Source organism: Triturus cristatus, chromosome 1_1, assembly GCF_964204655.1.
Source record: "Triturus cristatus chromosome 1_1, aTriCri1.1, whole genome shotgun sequence".
NCBI classification, from domain to species: domain Eukaryota; kingdom Metazoa; phylum Chordata; class Amphibia; order Caudata; family Salamandridae; genus Triturus; species Triturus cristatus.
In genome coordinates this window covers 20,905,304-20,929,803 of record NC_140579.1, presented here as the reverse complement: position 1 = coordinate 20,929,803, position 24,500 = coordinate 20,905,304, and the positions used below count along the sequence as shown (strand labels likewise).

Below are 24,500 nucleotides of genomic sequence, written 5' to 3'. Positions count from 1 at the left end.
TTTTGAGTCTGGGACATGATTTATTGCCCGAAGACTAGTAATTGCATTTTCAAACAGCAGCCCGTTCCCAGGACAAGGTTAACGTGTTCCTTGTCAAAGCATAAGAACGTGGCTATTTATAAAACAACCTTGATTAGGGGACATCATGAACAGGGCTGTAGCCTCAGGGGGGCCAGACGGGGCCGGGCCCCCTTATAAAAATGCCTGCCCCCCCCCCAAATGCAACTGCCAGCCTTCCAGAGCTTGCTCTCCAGTGTTTATGGAACTGGTGAGGGCTTCCCACAGGCATCAGTTCTAAAAAATAAAAATAAATCAGGAAAAGGGGCTCACTTGTTGCACAAATGACTTTGGCTTTTGCTGTGGGTTTGGGAGGGAGAAATAAACTCCCTGCAGGGAAAGGCGCCGCTAAAGCCAAGGTCCGAGGGTTTGGGACAGGCAAAGCAGCAACACTTTAATGATTGTTCGCAGGGTGGTCGGAGGAAGCAGCTTGCCCCCCAGCCCTCCCCACTGCGCCCCAAGTCCAACAGGGACAGCCTTTCTCTTCAGTCTGCGGCACCTGTGGAGACTACGGAGCCACACACTGGCCCGGAATCAGGTGGAAGGTCCGGTCAGATTTTGATTCTGTTTATGGGTTAATAAAGATTCCGCATTCTTTCTGTTAGAAGCAGCTTTAATGTAACGAAGGAATAGCCACAAAGTGCCTGCTGCTGGTATGAGGGGACTGAGCAGGGTAGGGCTGGTCTGTGGGACGCTCTGCCAGTAGCAGAGGGATTGGTCTGAAAGGTCAGCGGGTTGGCTATTTGGGGCAGTCTGTAGCCTGTTTTATGGTCTGGAAAGCAGTGTATTCACAGTTGGTTTCAGTGATATTACCACACATGCATGCAGCAAGCACACATACGTGCAGCAAGCACACATACGTGCAGCAAGCACACATGCATGCAGCAAGCACACATGCATGCAGCAAGCACGCATACATGCAGCAAGCACACATGCGTGCAGCAAGCACACATGCATGCAGCAAGCACACATGCATGCAGCAAGCACACATGCATGCAGTCTCCCACACTTTGCAAGGCAGTCACACAGCGCGTCTCTGTAGGATCACACCTGCTCTGATCTTCAAATTTGGGATTTTATAGTTCTCTAATTCCCTAATGGGTTTGATGTTTGACTCGGTTTTCCATCACAGTCCACCTCTGGGGCCGAGGGGGGAGACAGGGGTTCTGTCTTCTGTGATCCAACGACGGTGGGCTCAACACTGGTAAAAGAGGAAAGCTGGTCTTGGAAAGAGAGGGGATGAAAGAGCAAGCACACTTCTCTTTCATTATAATGAAAACATCGATGAGTGGGATATGTTTCTTGGAGTGCTGCAGCGAATATGTTTCTAACTCCCTGGCCATTCCAGCACCTCTTTATTTGTGCCTGAATAGATGAAACTAGCTGACATGACTCCTCTCTGGAGAAGGAACCCTCCACCCTCAGTCTAACTCCAACAGCTTATAGTAGTAGACAGTGCTTTAAATGGGAAAAAATAAGTGCAGGTACTCATTAAAGTGAACTAGAGGTGTGGCGAGTGGGCGGGGCTATGGGAGGGGCTAAGGCCAAGATATGATGATACATAATAATTCAATACCAGCTGCAGCACATATCAAAACACAACAGAAATGCATTTATGTTAACAAAACAGGTTCCACCATTACACAAAATGGAAGCCAAACAGCATAACATGTTTAAAATGTCCCTGTTTTGTAATATTTGCAACTTCTTAATGTCATACTGTTGTTTTACACAATGCTGCATATCCTCAAGCGTGCACACACACAAAGAAACGAGCAGACATGTACACAAAAGCTGCTGAGCTAAGGACCACAGAAGCGCCTTGGCTGTCAGAGGCAGCTTCTTCTGGGACAGCCGAGTGCTCACCAGCACTAGCAGCCAGTTAGCTTACTTTTCATGAGTGCTGGCATTCTTCTAGGCGGTAGCGAAGTGCCGGTATTAACAGTGATAAGAAGTGCCAGTACTCAGTACCTGTGAGCACCGGCCCATTTAAAGCACTGCCTCTGCCCTTTCCCTATGGCCAGGCTCTTCCTGTGTCTTGCTGGTTCAGTATCTTTACATCCACATCTCCTCTCCGTTCTCGATTCACCTCTCATCTCTACCCAGCCTCCAACCTTCTCTCCCTGGTTCTGCCCCTCTTACTGCCACCCCTCGCTTACTTTCTCCACAAGTCTCTTACATTTTGTCACTGTTTTTTCCTCCACTTGTCTCATCTTCTGTCCTCCATGATGTTCCCATACCCTACATTTTCCACCTGGCCAGTAATATGTTGCCCTATATTTCATTATTTGTGTTGATGGAGCATGCTTACTGTTGAGGCCTGTAGTTTTAAATAAAGATTTGCAAAAAAAAAAAAAAAAAACTTGCTAAATCAGGATTGATATTTTTTCCAGTAAATAAAAGCATAAATACATTTTTCACTTCAAAAGTACAAAACTATTTCCAAGCTGTGAATTTTTGTGTGTGTGTGCATGTGTGTGTGAGACTGTGCATGTGCGTGTGCGCTCACGCTCCGTCACGCCCTGTAAATTCTGCAAGGCAGCTTTTTACACTAAATTTCAGGCTAATGGTTCGTCCATCTCTCTTTATCAGACTGCTTCCAGGCATTAAAAGAGGCGATTCGATTGAAATTGCACGTGGGACGTCAATAGCTAAACCCATTACCTCAAGAAATACAGCAGATTTTTACTTTACACAAATTTGTGTTAAAATACAATTCCTAAGGACCCATTTCAAAACTGAACAAATATCTAGTATTTTTATCTGAAAAAAGTGGCAATTCTAACTCCAGCTGTCGCCTCACTTATTTTACATTCCCCCCTCCCCCTTCCTTCTATGTTCATGTCGTTTTCCCCCAACCAGATCCAGTTCCTGGGGTGCTGCAGCGTCCCCCGCTATTCCTTGCTCTTCGGGCAGGGCTGCCGTCACACCCATGGGTCCCTCGCTGTTATGTAATGCAGCCATTCGTGTTTATGGGGCACACAAAGGGAATCTGCTCCTTTGCTGAAAACAACAAAGGTAGGAAAACCCGGCTGCTACTCGCTTTAGTATGGCCAGTGCACAACCTTAAATGGACTGGATTACTGACCGCAGCCCAAGGCCAGGCCACTTCACGCACCTGACTGAAAGGGGGGACGAGGGAGAGGGGGGGGCTGAAGCAGAAGGGTTGGTGAACGCCGAGTCAACAGTGCAGGGTCTGCCTAGACCCTGTCCTGTTAATCACAGCGTGATGCAAGCCCTCCCCAACCCCCGCAGTGGGGGGACATTCGAATGGACACTACTGGACGTTGTCAGCGTCCCTGCAAAAGTCTTCTTCAGAGGCTCAGTGCGACTGTGAGATGCAGAGCGGCATTTGTCCCGCATTCGAGGCGATAGCAAGCCTTAGTAATAAAACACAGTTTTACAAGAGAGTCCTAGGGAGGGTTTTAGAGACCACTAAAGGATTATTTCCCAAAATAACTGATAGCCAAACACAGAAATCCTAGGGTCTACGACCTACCTCTAAGTCTCATTTCGACCTATGTGGTAGTAAGCCTATCTTGGAGGAAGCTAGAGATAATGCATGCAAAAGGGCAGATCCCTTAAAGGACAAGATCCCTCACTCACCAGAGGTGACATGCTTCATCATAGGGACTCTCCTCCCAAGGGAAAAACCTAGTTCCCTTGAGGGCTACAACCCCTCCACTGAGAGGGAGGAGCTCAGGGATGTTTTGATTATTGATGTTGGTGGACAAGCTACGTCCGTATATGATGAGCTGACAAGTGTGAGTGAGGGTGCAGTGCAAAGATGTGAAAAAGTAAGAAACTGGTGAAAGACTAAAACTGGCTAGGAGGCACCGAGAACAATTTTAATCAAAGGGCGCCTACTGTCAGGATTAAAAAGCAGTACACCAACAGTATGGATTTAAAACTGATGTGGTGTGAGTTTCAGGTGGTCAACATGTTTCAGCCCACGAAGACCAGAGGTGGATCGGGCTTTCGTCAAGACCTTAAAGATGAATGCTACTGCAAGATACGAGAAAATAGTGAATAATATCAAAAAAGAATATCAAGCCAATGCGTTGTCATCGGACAGACGGACAGAGCGGTGCTGCCCTCCTGAGCGGTTGCCAGGCGAGAGGTGAGACTCTGTACCCAGCTTTTACGGGTACATGCAGGTTCTACCACAGGCTGATGACAACGCATTGGCTTGATATCCTTTTTTGATATTATTCACTATTTTCTCGTATCTTGCAGTAGCATTCATCTTTAAGGTCCTGACGAAAGCCCGTGAGCGAAGCAGAGCACGACGCCCAGGGTTAGTTATTTATACTTAGAGAGAACTCTTTTTTTTAGTTGGCCTGCCTCTTTGCTCGCTAACTGTTCTGTTTTCTTGTGCAATGAAATTTAGGTCGTTTCATTTGCTTGCCTCCCCTTTGCCCTTCCCACAGCACTGCTCGCAGGCCCCCACCACCCCTCTGAGGGCACTGCTGTTTTGCTCGTTTGGTTAAATTACGCAGTTTACTCCCACCCCAGAGATCGCTGCTTTGAATTCTTATGTTATTTTAAATTAGTCACTTTTATTTATATAGCACACCTATCTATGCTGCTCAACTTTGAGCCCGCACCAGACTCGAACATGGCTCGCCAGCTCCCCAGTTGGCTGCTCTCACCGCTGGGGCCATTTCCTTTCCGTAGCCGTGTTGCAGGGTGCAGTATCATATGTGACCAAAAGAGTTCCCAAGGGACCCCCTCGTAACGCACCCTCACAACACTGATTATACATCTTGGCGGGCACTTTCTTTGCCTCTGCTCTTTTCATTACATTTCCAGGATTTGTGTTTTTTAGGGGAAATGATGTGGCGTAACAGCCAGCGCTGCCGACCTTGGAACGACCCTGGCTCAACAAACTGCTATTCAGAGCAAATCACTTAACCTGTGATCCTTTTTTGCTTTAATATTGTTGAAACACCCTGAAGAAAAATGAAGCCGAGGTGTGAAGCCGTAGCAAACTAGGGAAAAAAGTAAGAAAAACGCCTTCACACTCTCCCTGGCACAGCGGGAGAGCCGCTGCTATAAAATTCACTGCACCATGGAGACTCCTCCCATAATGCCTTGAAGGGCCTTTTATTTACAAAATCATGTTGCCCATCACTTCTGCTGTGGTGGTCCTAGGATGATGGGATCGCCACCGAACTGTTCAGCGCTACGTGCTCTCATTTCTCAGCTCACCCTCCCGGTCCTCTCCCTGGGTTGGGGGCTGAACTCATGACTTCCCCAGCTTTTTTTAGGCATTTAAATATTTCCATGGTTGGAGTTTTTACTCTACAGCTGGGAGGGTTATTTCCTTTAGGGTTCATATGTATTTGTGAAAAGAACATTTTTGATGCAGTTCTTATTTTTCTTTAGAAAGGAAATAAATCTTGCATCTAATATATGTCTGTCACTCTGCTATCTGACGTCGCCATGCTGAAGTGGATAATTCACCACATAATATGCCTAGTCCGCACCATGATTCCGCACAGCGGCTCACTTATTTCACCGCTTGCTAAACATAATGGGTTGTGTTGTTTAAAATTCCAGCTGTATTAAGTGAAGAGTTAATTTTCACAGCAATTTCTGTATTGCTTTTCACTTTTGATTTATTTGTTAAAACTTCCAACTGTGTTAATTAAAGAAATATTTTTCATAGCAATTTCTGTATTGCTTTTCACATTTGCTTTATTTCTGTTTTAATCACGGTACAACAGAGTTATTTTTGAAAGCTTTCTATAGGGTATTTATGAAATACATGGCTGAAGTCAATTCACCGCTTCCTACAGGGAATTAGAATGGTTTAATGTGTATTTTTTTTTCAGCCAACATATTACTCTTGTCTCCTCTCCCTCATAACCTATTTCCCCAATGTTCTGGTTCTCCAGCGCTGCAAGGTCATACAAATGGCAATAGCGCCATGCCAATATCATCACTCCACTGCATACAAAACAAGCATTGGCATAGCCAATAGGTCTCGCCTTTGTGACCTTATAAGTGGCTAGCCATGCAACAGTTGCATAACTAAATACTTATAAGGTCCCAAAAGCGAGACCTATTGGCTATGCAAAGCGGCCGTGCGGCCGCTAAAGTGAAAGTGGTCGCAATCGCAATCACGATCAAACATCGAAGCGGCCGTACGGACTCGAAAGTGAAAGTAATAGCGGTAAAGCGCGGCGCGCGCTCCCGCGCACATGCACTGTACCTCTAGGCTGGCATGGTAGCACTTTTTGGAGCCCTCTCAATAAGTCTCGCCAGACCAGCGCATGCGCTGGGTCAGGCGAGACCTAAAAACGAAAGTAAAAAACATTGTAATTTTCAACGCCAACAGCTCCGACTCTCACAAATGCGAGACCGATTGCATTGCAAATGTTTGTTTAATTTGTGTTCTTACAATGAACAGGCGTTGAAGCGCTTTGCGGCGAGACGACGCTACTCCGGAACACGAGGTTAAGAGGTAAGAATCCAGTAGATTAGTAATGAGGGTTTTTGTGGGTTTGTTGTGTAAATGTGTTAAGTAGGTGCTCTTGAGTTCTCCTGCATTTATTGGGCCTTTTTGAAAGGGATTGATTGATTGAAGAGGATTAGTAAAAGGAACAGGAGAGGACATGTGCACCTGTTAGTTGGATGACTTGGATGAAGTAGTCTGGAAAGGACGCTTGGGAATCCATAGTAGTCAAAAATGTTTGGTCGATGATCTAGTCGAATATTTCACAATTAATTTGTTACATCACAAACAATAGCCAAATTTGCATATCCTAATGCATTACGGCTATTGACATTATGAATTTTGAAAACATTCCCTTACATGATGCTTCGATGCAATACCTACTATGTATTTCACACTGTCGGAAGCTCATCAATAGATGTCGCTTTGCCAGTGTGTCGGCTGCTGGACAGACACAGCACAGTGCTCTGGAATTAGAACAGATAATAGTCTTTGCTGATAGGGCCTCCCCTCCTCTATGGATAGATACAAGGAAACAAAAACTGGAATCCAAACAAACAGTGTACTGACTGCTCTCCAGCAGTGCAAGGAGAGCCTGGGCAGAGAATGAATGTCCATGTTTATTAATCTGTATAAAAAGGCCACATGGATCTGTGTCGCACGAGTAGATGAGTAGATGCTGGTCTCCATGCCATGGACAGCGTGCGGCTTATTCATGGAGTGCCCGGCCAGCAGCTGAATGTTTGTCAGTAAAATACTCCCCCTATAGATGCTTCATAGTGACTCAATCATGGCATTGTCTGATCTGTGGGGCACCAGCAACATACGTTGACGCAGGTGGACTCTAAGCAGGAACCTACCCCAGCCTCATCGCATGGATCCTTGCAGAAGGTTGGCAGTGTTACTGTGTAAGACAAGATCTCAGTAGAGTGTCCATACTAGCCAGTGAAGCAGTGGCAGTATGATGTGGCCAATGTTTGTTGGGGCTGACCTGGGTCTATACTGGCCTGTAAGCGTGTCAGGAGTAGTGGTGATCCCCAAGCAGACTGCTTTGCATAACAGCAACACTTTGTGGTAAATCTTTGTTTATTATGTAATGTGGACTTACCTGGGTAGATACCGGGCTGCATCCAGCGGCTGCATCAAGTCAATCATCAAAGCATCTGGGCAGGGTATTGGCATGCGCTGTGATTGGTCCAAACAGCCCGGTGTGCATGATAGGAATTGATGCAAAGTTTGGACAGTGACTTAGGCTAGATTTACAATTTTGAAGACAGTGTACTCTGTCACAAATGCAACAGTGTACCCTGCTCACCAAACCCTTGCTCCGCCTACCTCAATTAGAGACGGTCAGACTTTAAGTATACCATTAACAGAGCCCCTGCTGGTTCCATTGACTGAATACTTCCTCCGACAGCCCAACGGAGTAGTGGGCCATCAGAGGAAGGACATTACACCGCCTGCCCTATTTACGGTGGATGGTATAAAGCCTTTTTTTCTGTCCATCATTGCCAAGAAAAACCTGGCGGTGAGGGACAGGGTAACACAATATTGACCCCCACACCTTCAGAGACAACTCCCAGAGTGTGGGGGTCATTCGTATTTTGGGAGTTTGTGTACGACATTCAATACCAACGGTGGCCGAATGCCAAACATTTAGTACATTAAAAGGAGCCACCGTACCAGCGGTTCCTTTCAATGTTCAGAAATAGCAGACAGAGCAGCCTCCAGTTGATGGCGGTATTGTTATCCCGATGGACACTCTTCCATCAGCCAAACTTGAAACCAGACCCCTAATCTAGTTAGAAATGTAAACATGGTTGTCATGAAGTAGATCCAGTCTTCTAATGGGGTGATACTGGTCTGTATGGCAACGGCGGCATGCAGAATGTAAATATCTCAGAAAGTGACTTACTCACCTGTCAGGATGGCATCACTGGCCGCATGCAGTGGCTCCATAAGGTGCCTTATTGACCAATCCGTGCCCACTCTCTGAATCTATGTAGAGCCTTAACAATGACTCAACCTGGGCTGATAGTGATCTCTAAGGCACTGAAAGCGATTAGGTATCTGAAAAGAACATGGGCATTGACTACAAGAGTGCTAAACCTTTAGGACATAAGCAAGGTTTTGTGGCGTTCCCAAAGTTTGGCCTTCACAGATTTTGTAGTTTACAGACTGCTCTTCCCCTATTCCCAAGCATAAGTCTCCCCGAGCGTTAATTGGCACAGTAACTCCTAAGCATGTTGTACCTTTCTTGGCTTGTCTCACCAGTACTTTGTAACCACGATGCTTAAAAACCAATAATGGATGGAACGTGTGAATTCATCTCAGCCACTGGTAATTGCTCAGAGAGCTTACAATTCCATCCATCTTTTGTCCACTATGCCACTCAAGACAGAGGCTAGCCATATGCAAATGAGACGTCATCCTGCTCCAGTATAATCAGTTCCAGCCTTAGCTGCTAGGCCAGGTCCTCTCAAAGTATAAAGACAAGCAGCCCCTGATCTATTTTTGTCTTGTTGGGCCTCATCAGTGATTGCAGATTGAGAGCCAGCGCACCGTATGTGCTGCAGTGATCTAACATACAATGCCCTTGAATGCAGTACACGCGAGTGCCAGTCACTAATACGTTTTCAAGCATCTCACCCATCAGCTTGTTTGTTTCAGTGTGACATTCTAAGTGTGAAGGGTATGCGATGGGCAATAGGATCAAAGGCTGCACTTTACTGATGATGCCCCGTGAAGCTGACGCCCGGAAGCGGGGTTGTTTGTATTCTCACTTGACTATTCCTACTAGAGCAAGACCAATCTTTATTTACATATGGTCACTCCCCATCAGGAGTGGTACAGTGGGCACAGAAACAATGGAGTGGAATGTGAGCCAAGCTATTGCCAGTGGTTGTAACTTTTGCAAGCGCTGCACTCCTCTCGTCGTGGTGTTTATTGAAACTGGGTCACTCCAGTATCACCCAAGTATTTGTATGTAAATGAATACCTTTTTTGTAAGTACTGTGAACAGCGGCACACCAATGACCCGTAAGTGCATACGTTGCGTAGTATTTCCTCACCAGTAAGTCAAGACTCATTAGAAAAGGTGCATCAGATTACACTTGAATACTAAATGCTTATGAAATCCCACGAGAGAAAGAAATTGCTTCTTTGCAAATACTCAGCTATGACTTATATCCTGAGCAGATACAGATCTATAGACGCCACCACTTGGCTCCATATAGAGCATGGTCAGTGGGCAGATACCCTACAGGTAAGGTTCTGCCTGGCAGAGACTAAACCTGAGGAGTTACTATTATGCACTGCGTGCATGCACTGAAGCCAGGAAGAGACAGGGCAGTAGCAACATTAGCCTGGGCAAATAATGCTCCGCAAGATACTATCAGCATGCAGTAGACCCAAGAATACCCTGAAATGTGAGCTTCTACCAATGGGTAAATATTAGTCTCTAGGACTCCAGCAGCATGAACTGACCCTGCGGAGATCTTGAGCAGCGGACCTCTTAATGTACAGATGATTGGCTGTAAACCATCAAAAGTGCGATCCGATGTTGTGGATTCCTCGACAGTATTGGGTTTAAATATCAGCCTGCCAATTGCACAATATCATGGAGTTAGGTATATATAAGCAAGTATAGTTTTACTATTCTTAATTTCACATTTATATGCATTAAAGGTATATATTCTTCAAGCACGAGCAAACAATTTTTCTGGGCAGATAATGGTCTCAAGAACACTTGCTGCAGAAACTAACTCCAAGGCAAGCGTAGACGCGAAGCTTCTTGTAGGGGGTAAGTTAGAAATGGGGGTCTCTAGTTGGCCCTGGCGTTCACCCTCTCCAAGTAGGGACAATCACTCTAGTCAGGGTAAGGGGATTACACAGCTAAGATAACCCTTGCTCACCCCCTTGGTAGCTTGGCACGGGCAGTCAGGCTTATCTCAGAGGTAGAGGTCTGCACGCAGTTACTTCCTTTGCAGATAGTTCTATGAAGAGCACCGGCTGGTTTCGGTACACCAGTGGAGAGCCTGAGCAGGAAGAGTCTTATTCTGGACAGATATTGGTGGATACATGGACAGTCTTTGTATTGAAAAGCTTCATTTCGGCAGACGCATATGTCAATGTCATAAGGTGGGAGCAGACATCACTGGGGTACAATACAAAGCTCAACCTGCTACGAACCTCTCTTTGACCCAAGCTCTGTGACCTCCACTAAACAGGGTACGTTTTCTCTGTACACCGGCTTCAATTGGTGGAGATTTCTACTTTACTTGGGAGCACAAGGGCTAATGAAGGACGTGGTACCACGAGCGCTAAAAAGTGGCAGAAACGTGGGTCAGAAAAAGTGAGGAACATGTTGCGTAGCACACAGACAATAGGAGATGTGCTGCTACCAGACACCTAGAAAGGGACCCTATAACACCTGACAATGTACAGTTGGTGGTGAAAGACAACAATCCCTAAGCGGCAGTCAAACCCAGGACTCCAAATATTTTCTGACATTTTGATGAGATCAAAGAGAGTTAAAAACAATATGAGAGCCATGGAATCCTGGTCCCGTAGTCTTCTAGACCACCCTCTCCATCCACCCAGACCCCTTTGAACGGATTCAATTACAAATGCTGGCTGATGAGAGTCTATACACCTTTATTTACACGCCTTTATTTGACCTTCATAGAAGTTGTAGCTCAATGCCAGGCAGTCAGCGTCTCTGTACTGGGAGTTAAGGAGGCTTCACAGGTCCAGGGGTTTCCAAGATGTTCGTGTATCTTCTGCGATCAGCCCACATGTTAGAAACAGCAAGAGAGGTAGTAGAAGATCTGCTTAAAGAAATAGCAGAGATGGAAGAAAATCTAAAGAAAAATAACTCACTAGAAGAAGCTAAAAACAAATTAGAGGAGATTAACAATGAGATGAACTCCTTTTGTGAATACCTAATAAAGAAAAAAACGGAGAAACTCAAGAAAGATATTAGATACTTTAGTGAGCAAAGAGTTTATCCATATTTAGCTCCAGAATACTATAAAAACCAAATAGATCAACCCTACTCTAATGACCGACAATATTGGTCTAATAAAAAGGTAACCAGATTCTCAGATACCTCCGGATCAGACACAGATAGTGGACCCAACTCCTTTGACAACTATGGACAAAGAAGGGCTAACTATCAAGGCCCTAGAAGGAACGCCCATTTTTTAGGCAACAGACGAGGCCAAATGAAAACCCGGTATCGGAACTCCGAAAGGGGTTCTTACCAACAATCAGAGAATACCCCCCAATTTCTTCAGACCCGAAGAAATCAATACTGGAGAGAGTAGGTACCAACTCTGACAATAACAGTATCACTGAAGTATCACTCTATTACAATTCAGCCTCTTTACCCAGTACCTCTAAAGACTGTTTCCCTACAGAAATAATAAACATTCCTGAAAGTACAGCTACCAGAGATAGTAAAACAATACCGGTATTTAACCTTTCTAAGACCAAGCTAGATACGCCCGTCATGGAATTGTTATCTCGAGGGCTTACGTTTATTCCCACCACCTACCTGGATCGGTTCAAACTAATGACTGATATTCAATCATTTTTTCGTAAAATCCGTCTGAAAAGATTTTTTGAAGATAACCCTCTTCAGACTAGTGACAACTCTACAGGATTTAGACCTAAATCCATCTTTACTCCAACTTTAGACCAAATTGGCCCAGAGGTGGGTATTTTTGAAAAGGTGGTTTCCACTAAAATTCAGAAACTCCTGTCCTTTGTTCCCAAACCGGACTACAACTTGAACTATTCAGAGTATCAAGCTTTTAAACAATTGGCCAACAATACTAGCTTAACCATTAAGCCCGCGGACAAGGGTGGAGGCATTGTAGTTATGGATAGTCCAGCCTATATACAACAAATTGAGGCCATGCTTGCTATCCCCGAACATTACGCCAAAACCAGAACATACCCTGAAGTAAGGATTAAAAGAGACATTTTAGAAATCACTCAAAGAGCTCTTGACAGAGGTACACTGTGCATACAAGAATTCAACTTTCTCAATGTAGAAAACCATCGAATACCCATCTTATATGGAGTACCTAAAATCCATAAGAATTCCTCCAGCCCTCCGTTTAGACCCATCGTTTCTACGATTGGTTCTCTAACGGAACCATTGTCCAAATATGTAGACAAAATTATACAACCGCTGGTGTTTAATCTCCGAGGATACATAAAGGACACAGGACACCTCATTAGAGAAATTGAAGGCATGCAGTTTAACATCCACACAGACTTTCTAGTGTCCATGGACATCGAAGCCCTATACACCAACATCCCACAGCTGGGAGCACTAGAAGCAGTCAAACACACTCTGGAGAACAGCAATACCATGGTCGATCGGCTATTTCTGCTAGAATGTCTAGCCATTGTTCTAAAGGAAAACTACTTTGAATTTAACAGACAAATCTACAAACAGATACTTGGAGTAAGTATGGGTGCTGCCTGTGCCCCCAATGTAGCGAACATATACATGGGGGAATTTGAAAATAGGTTTATTTTCAATGAAATGGCTCCTTTCAGCGAAAACATCAAAAGCTGGTATCGCTTTATTGATGATATCTTTTTTATTTGGAGAGGTCCGGAAGAGCAACTGCAGGAATTTATGGCATGGATTAACCTTTGCGATGTCCACCTCAAATTTAGCCCTAATATAAGTAAATCCAAAATAGAATTTCTGGACATTTGGATACAAATTATTGATGCTAAAATCGAGGTGAGTTTATACACCAAACCCACTGCAAAAAACACTCTACTTCAGTACTCCAGCTTTCATCCGCGCAGCCAAAAGGATAACATCCCTTTTAGCCAATTTTTACGGCTACGCAGGAATTGTACCACTATATCTAATTATGATATACATGCAGAGGAACTCAAACAGAAATTTGCAAGCAGAGGATATCCTTTTAAGCTCATTAAAGATGCTTATAAAAGAGCCAAATATCACGACAGATCCATATTGCTGCAACCTAAAGAACCTAAAACTGATGAGAAATTGGTTTGTGTGACTACCCACTCAAATATCGATCACAAAATCAGACAAATCATCAATAAAGAATGGCATATTCTCAATACGGATCAGACCAAGAATAGTTTCCCGAGACCTATCTTTGCATTCAGACGCAACAAAAATCTAAGAAACTCTTTGGTCAAAGCAAAAATACCGACCACTAATCAATTTGTACAAAAATCTATTACTGGAACCCAACCAATTAGTGGTACCCATAAATGTGGGAGTTGCCACGCATGCCACCATGCCATGGTGACTGATGAACTAATCTGGGACAAACAGACGTACACATTTAAAAACATGACTAATTGTCGTACCCGACATGTTGTTTATCTTATCCTTTGTCCTTGTGGCAAAGGATATGTTGGAGAAACCAGCAGAGAATTCCGCGTGCGCTTTAGTGAACATAAGTCATCAATACTAAACAAACGCGAGGGAGCACCACTGGTGGCCCATTGGATCGAGAAACATCATAGTATCTCAGAACTCAAGTGGCTTATTTTGGAACATGTACATCCCCTCAACAGCCTCAATGTGGATGCAATCAGACGTAAAAGAGAGGTTTTTTGGATATACATCCTTAAAACACAAGAAAAAGGTCTTAACGAACATCTTCCCTGGGAAAACGCGATTATATAATATCTACTTTTTACTCCATCTACCTTAAGACACAAGAAAAAGGACTTAACGAACATTCTCCCCTAATACGCGATTATATAACATCTACTTTTGACTCCATCTACTACTACAGAGAGCCAATTACCAATTCCTGCCACCCTATTGGCCCTTATCTATAGTCTTTATTTAATTACAGATAGAGGGGAAATTATCTGTTCCTTTTACTCATTACCCAGGACTCCAAATATTTTCTGACATTTTGATGAGATCAAAGAGAGTTAAAAACAATATGAGAGCCATGGAATCCTGGTCCCGTAGTCTTCTAGACCACCCTCTCCATCCACCCAGACCCCTTTGAACGGATTCAATTACAAATGCTGGCTGATGAGAGTCTATACACCTTTATTTACACGCCTTTATTTGACCTTCATAGAAGTTGTAGCTCAATGCCAGGCAGTCAGCGTCTCTGTACTGGGAGTTAAGGAGGCTTCACAGGTCCAGGGGTTTCCAAGATGTTCGTGTATCTTCTGCGATCAGCCCACATGTGTGAGTTGGAGCTGGGCATTCAGGCAGGGGACTGGACCTAACCTTAAGATTCAGTGAGCTATCAGAGCCCATCTTGCCCAGGATATCACTTGTTCATCACTGGAATGTTGAGGTAGCATCTTCTCCCATGTTCCACCATCAGTTGCTCTTATCAGCTTTGTCTCCTTTTACCTTGTGGTCCCTCCACCCTTCAGCATAGATTCCTTCTTCATAATCACCTTCACCTTCGAACTCACTGTCTGAAGGTGTCTCTTCATCTGCCATATCTTCTTCTGCTCCTACTTCCATCTTGGATGAGAGGGGGAAAAAACACAGTCATTTCTCTAAAAGTAAGTAGAAAAATAACTTCCTGAAAACAATAATGTGTTTGCACTCAAGGGCTTTTCAAAGCCTTGTGTGTATTGTAACATTATAACTAAAGTGGCGGGTGCCATCATGTTAATAGGTGGGACTTGTACAACTCTGACAGGTCTCGGGCCCAGGCTTGGAAGCCGTAGACATGTACTATATGTCTGATCCAATTCTGATGTCAGTTTATGGTACAGAGGAGGTGCTTGGATGCTAAGGTACCCTAACAGAAAACCCAAGCAAGGTACTCCAGAGAGGAAGACTGGCAGGGTAGGAGGCCCATAAGGGCTTTTAGGACCCCAAGGAGAAAACCAAAGTGCTCCCTGGGTTCACTGGTTTACCTATCAGTGGTACAGTAGTTGCAATGTTACTGGGGCACTGGGAGTGGAGGGCCAAGTGCACCCTAACTATAGTGTTTTTCACTACTTCCTGGATTGCCAGTGGCACCACTGCTGACTAATGGGCGGGCGACTGAAGGGGAAAGAAGGGACAGCCTGTACAATTCAAGTGAAGTCAGGAAACCACCATTCTCTTCATGCAAACCATCAACAAGGAGAGACAGGTATGTGTGGAAGCCGAGACCCCAGATGTCGGCTATCACTGCTTGTCATGCACTTCTGTTGCATTAAAGTGCTGAAATTAAATGAGATCAGAGTTCAAAGTACTGCTAGCAAAATTCTACCCCTAGCGTATCAGAGTATGGTTAAGTGTCAGGGTACATGAGTCTGTCCTGCAAATAAAAAAAAATCAATAAGAGAAAAGAACGCATTGTGCATGATGCAACATGGGCGTATGTAGGATAGAAAAATGAAATATTGTATTTATGACAACACATCAATAACAAGCATTAGCTAAGCCAACAGGTCGCACTTTAATTATGCACGTTAAGGGCTAAGCTATTGGTTTTGCCAATGCTTGATTACACAGCATGTTGGGGAAAAGCATTACAAAATACTGGAGGGAAATCATCTTAAGGTATCATGAAACTTCACATTGAATTAAATATTTTCAATCTTTATAAACAGCACGTTTTATTTTTCGACTTTCACATCAGATACTGGACATAATGTAAAAAGGCTGTTGCACATGATTTTGATTACAAATAACACCAATGGTTCATTGCGCGTACTTAAAAGAACATAAAGTTGTCTGGGCAGGTATCAGAATTTAAATGAAAATGCCGTCCATTTAATTTTCAAAGAACTCAGACCTTGAACAAATGTGCTAGTCATTTGCTTCCATGCTGCCCCAACGTCACAGATCATGCTGCCTTTGTGTGCCAAGGTCTGGTGTTTCATGCAACATGTGAAAGGCAGAGGATGGTCAGGAGAAGCTGCTTGTGAAGACGAGAGCAAGAAAACACATGCCCTCCTATGCAGTGTTCAAAGCAAAGTCACCCCTTAAAAAGGATGCTAAAGAAGCTATGCAGAGAAAGGACAAACACAAGAAGATGGAGGAACTCCATCAAGAAAGATGCAGATGAATGACTGACAAAAAAGCCACATATGACACGGGGCTGACCCAAAGCCCACTCTAAGTATTGGTATTGTAAACAATAGGCTTTCAACACTAGACTTCTAAATGCTATCTGTAGCACCAGACCTAAAAAATGGATCTCGAAATTATTCAATCTCTTAATCACCCAAGATTGATGTCAAATGGATTAATGGATCTGATGTAAACACATGGGATCTCATACTACAGTTCATGTGTGTGTGGCATTCACATGGGGTCACAGTCTCTTCTATTAGCTACCCCATAATTAAACTCTTGTTCTCACTGTCTGTTCATCTCTCAGGTCCCATAGTTATTTCTATCTATGTATTTAACATTTTCTCTACCCGCTTTTCTTTTAGTCCAAACTTAGCCACCTACAAGTGGCCCCTCCCTTTCCTCAACAACCTTTTTTCATTTTTCCTATTAGAAATCTGCAAAAGACTCCTATCTGGGGCAAACATGAGGCATCAAAAACCAGCACATGGCTTGCAGGAAGGTCCCTTGTAACTGGGACTGGGTCTTTACTCGAGGCTGTACCTTCTTCAGGGGTGGGCAACCAGTCTAGATTTGAGGGGTCCCATTTTGTGTGGAAAGCCCGAGCATGGTTTCTGTACCAATAACCCTGGCCCTGTCAAGGTTACTAGGATAGGAAGAGGCCCTATTGCCAAGCCAGGAGCTAATAAAAAGCCCTTAGAATGTGGTCGTGGAGGGGGCAACATGTTCACTCACTTCATCATCTGGCTGAAGATGGTGCTCGGCAAAATCCAGCATGCTCCTTTGAATGGTGGTCCGGTTATGGTATCGAACAGCTTCCTGTGAGAGAAAACAACAGGCCAGAATATGATTTTTAATTTAACTTACAATTGTGAGCGATATTCAGAGTCTCCAGGATCTGTTCTACAGCACAAGGTTTTAGTATAAGCATCCTTCAAAAAGCAGTTAAAAATACAACTCTCAAACCTCCATGTATATATAGGGGCAGATTTATGTTCCCTGGCGCATCCCTGCAAATCAGCATGGATGCGCCAGGGAAGATGCGTCACGCAAGTTTGCCCTTGCGCCACCGCAGATGCGCCGCATTTACAATGCGGCGCATCGTGGTGCAAGGACAAGCAGATACGTGACGCATATCTGCGTCTATATCAGAGTTTCAAAGGCATAATTACTCATTTTTAATTGGGGTTGACCAAAAGCAGTCACTGAGAAATAATGTTCCCTCCCTACCTTTCCTCACAGATCATACCACTACCAAACTTCTAGGGCCCTGAGAGTTTTGTGGATGTGGGACACCTGCCAAACACTGGCAGATGTCTCATCCCCTCTATGTAAAGTTTAAAAAAAAATATAGGCCAATTTTTGAAGGATGTTCCGTGATCCTTTAAACTCTGAATCAGGGCAGATTTCTTACTGTAAGCAAGTGGTGTAACACAGGCACTACACAGATGGCCAACTGCTCAGCAAACACCCCCTTATTCTAGCACAGTACCAGAATAGTTAAGGTTCCTTCTACTTTTAGCTTGGTTCTATCTTTTAAACTGCACAACAGACTGAATACTTAACTTGTAAAGAATAGATTGCCCCTAGTAAAGATATTTCGGAGAGAGAGAGAGTTTAGTAAGAGGCTAGACATGGAAGGCCTGCCTGTTGTGTTCATGGTAGCCAGGCTCTGATGTCTTCACTGACAGACAGGTGAATATATATTTATTTTAAAAGTTTTATATAGCGCGGACATGGCCCAAGAAGGTATCAGAGCACTTTATCAGCTGCCAGGAAGGAAGAAACAGTAAAACAAACAGCAAAACCACAAGCTTAACAAGATGTGACGGGACCCAAAAAGAAGTAGGAGGCCACTAACGGTAGGTATAGCAAATGTAGGCAATGTGTAAGGCTACTAGGGTGCAAGAACCTTAGAGCAAGAAACTCGCTCCTGAAACGCCTCTAGCCCCTGCTCTTACCTCTCGAGGATGAAAGTCCTCCTCCTGCAGGTTCCACTGCTCCTTGTAGAAGCGGTAGTACACCAGGTTCCGCTGCATGACGTCATCCTTGGAGTCGAAGAGAATGTAGCTGGAGACGCACTGCACCGCATTCTTGATGTCGTTCACTACAAAAACACCAAGAAGCTCTGATCTCACAGTTCTAAGACCGCCTTTGAACACCCTATAACCAAACTGGCCCCAGAGGAAGAGCAATATTCAAGTGTTTCCTGAGTGGTACCGGCAGGGTGTTCCAGGCATTCTTACCATCTGCAGGAACATTCCTGATTCTACTAATGTGGAGAAATGAATGGCTGCTATTTCTGCAAATGTTCCATCATCAAGGCCTCTCTTGGAAGGTTTGGTGCCAGAAGTAGATATTAATACTATTCTCTGCCAGAAGCTCAACCTAGCAGACCAGGTGGCCTTCTAAGGTGAGCTTCCAGGTCCCAAATATACATTTTCGCTGAGCTACCACAGGGGCTCAACAATAAATGTAAATTATTCTTGTAGCTCTTTTAATGCCTCAGTTTACAATTATAAACATACCTGTGTCAAACAATACAGCTAATAACGCTTCCTTACATTCCTAGAAGCAAAGCCATCGCCTGCCGCATGAGACACAAACCACTCATTCTACCACAGAAAAAAAACAATTTCTAAAAAAACTGCAGCCAGACTTGATTGACAGTTATACATTCACACTTATGACACGAGGCACCAAAAACATCTTGTTGGTGGGTTTCTTAAAGAAATTGGACAGGACCCAGTGTGGGATGCAGAAGTCTGAGGTTGTGTTGAAAGCAGATTTTAAGAGGCATTCGGCAAAAATGAGTCTAAAATCCAAACATCCGTCTTTAGTAAAATACTTATGCGATTACGTAGCCAAAGAGTCGAGTCAGGCATTTATGAACATTCATATTAAAATACTGCTTTGGTTAAGAAATTGGTAGTTTACAAATTGAACCCTAACTTTGTTTGCTAATAACTTGCTGCTTTCTGACTTGGACACCTTAATTAAACAAGCATTGGCAACACCAATATGTCTTGCCTATGCAAGAACTATTGCCTTTGTCAATTTTTTTTAGACATGTTGCACAGCAGCACATGATGCTGTGCAACATGGCTTAGAGTAAAGAAAAAAAGTGCCAGCGTTGAACGCATCATAGCATGTTTTTTATTAAGCCATGTTGCACAGCAGCTCGCGCTGTTTTGCAATATGTTTAAAAAAAGAACATGAGGGGCAAGCCACATGAGGGAGATGCAGGGGAGGAGGGCGGGAGCAGCACAAAATGGACAGAGAGGGGGGGGGGAAAGCAACATGAGGAAGCTGCGGAGGAGAGGAAGGACACAGCAATAACGGAGAGCAAGAGGAGGGTGGGGTATGGGAAAGCAAAACAAGGGAGGTGCGGATAAGAAGAGATGAATCCCCAACAACAGACAGCGGGAGGAGGGCGGGGGACAAGCAACACAAACGAGGTGTGAGGAGAAGGGCGGGAGCAGCAACACAACAGACAGCAAGAGGAGGGCGTGGGGACAAGCAACACAAAGGAGGTGCGAGGAGAAGGGTGGGAGCAGTAACACAACAGACAGCAAGAGCAGGGCGTGGGGACAAGCAACACAAAGGAGGTGTGGGGGACGAGAGAGGGAGCAGTAACACAACAGACAGCAAGAGCAGGGCATGGGGACAAGCAACACAAAGGAGGTGTGGGGGACGAGAGAGGGAGCAGTAACATAACAGACAGCAAGAGCAGGGCAAATTGACAAGCAACACAAAGGAGGTGTGGGGGACGAGAGAGAGACCAGTAACACAACAGACAGCAAGAGGAGGGCGTGGGGACACGCAACACAAAGGAGGTGTGGGGGACGAGAGAGAGACCAGTAACACAACAGACAGCAAGAGCAGGGCATGAGGACAAGCAACACAAAGGAGGTGTGGGGGACGAGAGAGAGAGCAGTAACACAACAGACAGCAAGAGCAGGGCATGAGGACAAGCAACACAAAGGAGGTGTGGGGGAAGAGAGAGAGAGCAGTAACATAACAGACAGCAAGAGCAGGGCAAATTGACAAGCAACACAAAGGAGGTGTGGGGGACGAGAGAGAGAGCAGTAACACAACAGACAGCAAGAGGAGGGCGTGGGGACAAGCAACACAAAGGAGGTGTGGGGGACGAGAGAGAGACCAGTAACACAACAGACAGCAAGAGGAGGGCGTGGGGACAAGCAACACAAAGGAGGTGTGGGGGATGAGAGAGGGAGCAGTAACACAACAGACAGCAAGAGCAGGGCATGAGGACTGTGGAAATATGGATTTTTCTGGTCAGTTATGTCCCCTATCTTGGACCCCAACGGTTCTATGTGCATATTACAAGTACATGTATGTTTCCTCCAGTTCCAGTTATGAAGACGCAAACACATGTGCGTCCACCGTCAACATGTCCTCTGTCAGATCCGCCATGAATAGGCCGGATATTCCATTCCTAAGTATGAAAAGCCACCGGCTTCATATGGTTCACCTATGCCATTTTACAGTCCAGGCAAGTAGGCCCTGATTCTGTCGTCAAACTCTTCTTGCCTTCTGCCTCTGAAAACTCCAGTCTGAGCCTGCATCTGTGACCATGAACTTTGTCTCATTCTCTGCGCGGCTCACGAAGCCTGACATCAGCCTATTCTCTGCCAAGAACTGTATTTCACCTTCGAGTTATCTGCTTCACCCCTCAGCCGATGCATTCCTGTCTAGTAGTTTAAATAAACATTCTTCCAGCTACCGAGCAATGGCTCGGCTTCTCTGTCTTTATGCAAGTAATTCATAGCCCTGTTACTATGGAATATTCCTACCCCCTCGCATTTAGTGTAGACACTTAGACGCTTGTACACGCACGCACAGTCAGTATAGAATAGATTCTGTCCGAGAGTCCTTCTTTTGTGGATAACATAGTTCTTTAAACATAGGATGTTAGATATGATTTGGGATTAGGTTGACTTGACCCCCCAGACTTTTCGTCTCCACATGTAGAGCTAAATGTCAAGTCCCCTTCACCCCCTAGTTGCACGTCAATCACACGTCATGCTGCTGCGCGCGCATCTATGCCAAGTATTATCTTATAGATCCACCTATATATGACATCATAACCAATTATGTTCCTTTTTACTCCTTATTACACCCATTTTCGGTTACGCATATGAATCGTCATTTTTCTTATCAATTGTTACGCCTACTGCATTCACTTCATTGTAATGTATGTACTATAAAAGTCATTTCTTGTCAATCATGTATGTACTTCACTTCCTGAACCTCCGTGGTGATGGAACTTGGAGCAACCGATTATAATCGTCCATTGGAATAAAGCCCATTCCGAACCTCTGATACCACGGATTCTGCCTCTCATTTTACTGAGCTATTTTATTATGTTTCCGTATCAAATTAAGTCCCGGTAATGAATTTTATTTACCACAGGACAAGCAACACAAAGGAGGTGTGGGAGACGAGAGAGAGAGCAGTAACACAACCGACAGCAAGAGGAGGGCGTGGGGACAAGCAACACAAAGGAGGTGTGGGGGACGAGAGAGAGACCAGTAACACAACAGACAGCAAGAGGAGGGCGTGGGGACAAGCAACACAAAGGAGGTGTGGGGGATGAGAGAGGGAGCAGTAACACAACAGACAGCAAGAGCAGGGCGTGGGGACAAGCAACACAAAGGAGGTGTGGGGGACGAGAGAGAGAGCAGTAACACAACAGGCAGCAAGAGCAGGGCGTGGGGACAAGCAACACAAAGGAGGTGTGGGGGACGAGAGAGAGAGCAGTAACACAACAGACAGCAAGAGGAGGGCGTGGGGACAAGCAACACAAAGGAGGTGTGGGGGATGAGAGAGGGAGCAGCAACACAACAGACAGCAAGAGCAGGGCATGTGGACAAGCAACACAAAGGAGGTGTGGGGGACGAGAGAGGGAGCAGTAACACAACAGACAGCAAGAGGAGGGCGTGGGGACAAGCAACACAAAGGACGTGTGGGGGACGAGAGAGAGAGCAGTAACACAACAGATAGCAAGAGCAGGGCGTGGGGACAAGCAACACAAAGGAGGTGTGGGGGACGAGAGAGAGAGCAGTAACACAACAGACAGCAAGAGGAGGGCGTGGGGACAAGCAACACAAAGGAGGTGTGGGGGATGAGAGAGGGAGCTGTAACACAACAGACAGCAAAAGCAGGGCGTGGGGACAAGCAACACAAAGGAGGTGTGGGGGACAAGAGAGAGAGGAGTAACACAACAGACAGAAAGAGGAGGGCGTGGGGACACGCAACACAAAGGAGGTGTGGGGGACGAGAGAGGGAGCAGCAACACAACAGACAGAAAGAGCAGGGCGTGGGGACAAGCAACACAAAGGAGGTGTGGGGGACGAGAGAGAGAGCAGTAAACCAACAGACAGCAAGAGCAGGGCGTGGGGAGAAGCAACACAAAGGAGGTGTGGGGGATGAGAGAGGGAGCAGTAACACAACCGACAGCAAGAGCAGGGCATGGGGACAAGCAACACAAAGGAGGTGTGGGGGACGAGAGCAGTAACACAACAGACAGCAAGAGCAGGGCGTGGGGACAAGCAACACAAAGGAGGTGTGGGGGACGAGAGAGAGAGCAGGAACACAACAGACAGCAAGAGCAGGACGTGGGGACAAGCAACACAAAGGAGGTGTGGGGGACAAGAGAGGGAGCAGTAACACAACAGACAGGAAGAGCAGGGCGTGGGGACAAGCAACACAAAGGAGGTGTAGGGGACGAGAGAGAGAGCAGTAACACAACAGACAGCAAGAGGAGGGCGTGGGGACAAGCAACACAAAGGCGGTGCGAGGAGAAGGGAGGGAGCAGTAACACAACAGACAGCAAGAGCAGGGCGTGTGGACAAGCAACACAAAGGAGGTGTGGGGGATGAGAGAGGGAGCAGTAACACAACAGACAGCAAGAGGAGGGCGTGGGGACAAGCAACACAAAGGAGGTGTGGGGGACGAGAGAGAGCAGTAACACAACAGACAGCAAGAGGAGGGCATGGGGACAAGCAACACAAAGGAGGTGTGGGGGATGAGAGAGGGAGCAGTAACACAACAGACAGCAAGAGCAGGGCGTGGGGGCAAGCAACACAAAGGAGGTATGGGGGACGAGAGAGAGAGCAGTAACACAACAGACAGCAAGAGCAGGGCGTGGGGACAAGCAACACAAAGGAGGTGTGGGGACGAGAGAGAGAACAGTAAGACAACAGACAGCAAGAGGAGGGCGTGGGGACAAGCAACACAAAGGCGGTGCGAGGAGAAGGGCGGGAGCAGTAACACAACAGACAGCAAGAGCAGGGCGTGGGGACAAGCAACACAAAGGAGGTGTGGGGGACGAGAGAGAGAGCAGTAACACAACAGACAGCAAGAGGAGGGCGTGGGGACAAGCAACACAAAGGAGGTGTGGGGGATGAGAGAGGGAGCAGTAACACAACAGACAGCAAGAGCAGGGCGTGGGGACAAGCAACACAAAGGAGGTGTGGGGGACAAGAGAGAGAGGAGTAACACAACAGACAGCAAGAGGAGGGCGTGGGGACAAGCAACACAAAGGAAGTGTGGGGGACGAGAGAGGGAGCAGCAACACAACAGACAGAAAGAGCAGGGCATGGGGACAAGCAATACAAAGGAGGTGTGGGGGACGAGAGAGAGAGCAGTAAAACAACAGACAGCAAGAGCAGGGCGTGGGGACAAGCAACACAAAGGCGGTGCGAGGAGAAGGGCGGGAGCAGCAACACAACAGACAGCAAGAGCAGGGCGTGGGGACAAGCAACACAAAGGAGGTGTGGGGGACGAGAGAGAGAGCAGTAACACAACAGACAGCAAGAGCAGGGCGTGGGGACAAGCAACACAAAGGAGGTGTGGGGGACGAGAGAGAGAGCAGTAACACAACAGACAGCAAGA

At 45.7% G+C, this 24,500-nt stretch overlaps 1 protein-coding gene across 1 annotated transcript in view; it reads right to left on the bottom strand.

The window, feature by feature from the left end:
- Positions 1-14,580: 14,580 nt before the first annotated feature.
- The window catches only part of LOC146869178 (endoplasmic reticulum protein SC65-like), a 95,614-nt gene continuing 85,694 nt past the window's right edge, over positions 14,581-24,500 (bottom strand). Inside the window, exons 5-7 of the mRNA XM_085642154.1 lie at positions 18,542-18,687; positions 17,316-17,399; positions 14,581-15,029 (exon numbers count right to left, since the gene is read on the bottom strand). Coding sequence (XP_085498280.1) covers positions 14,880-15,029; positions 17,316-17,399; positions 18,542-18,687 — 380 coding nt within the window. The 3' untranslated portion in view covers positions 14,581-14,879. The remainder of the gene's footprint in view (positions 15,030-17,315; positions 17,400-18,541; positions 18,688-24,500) is intronic.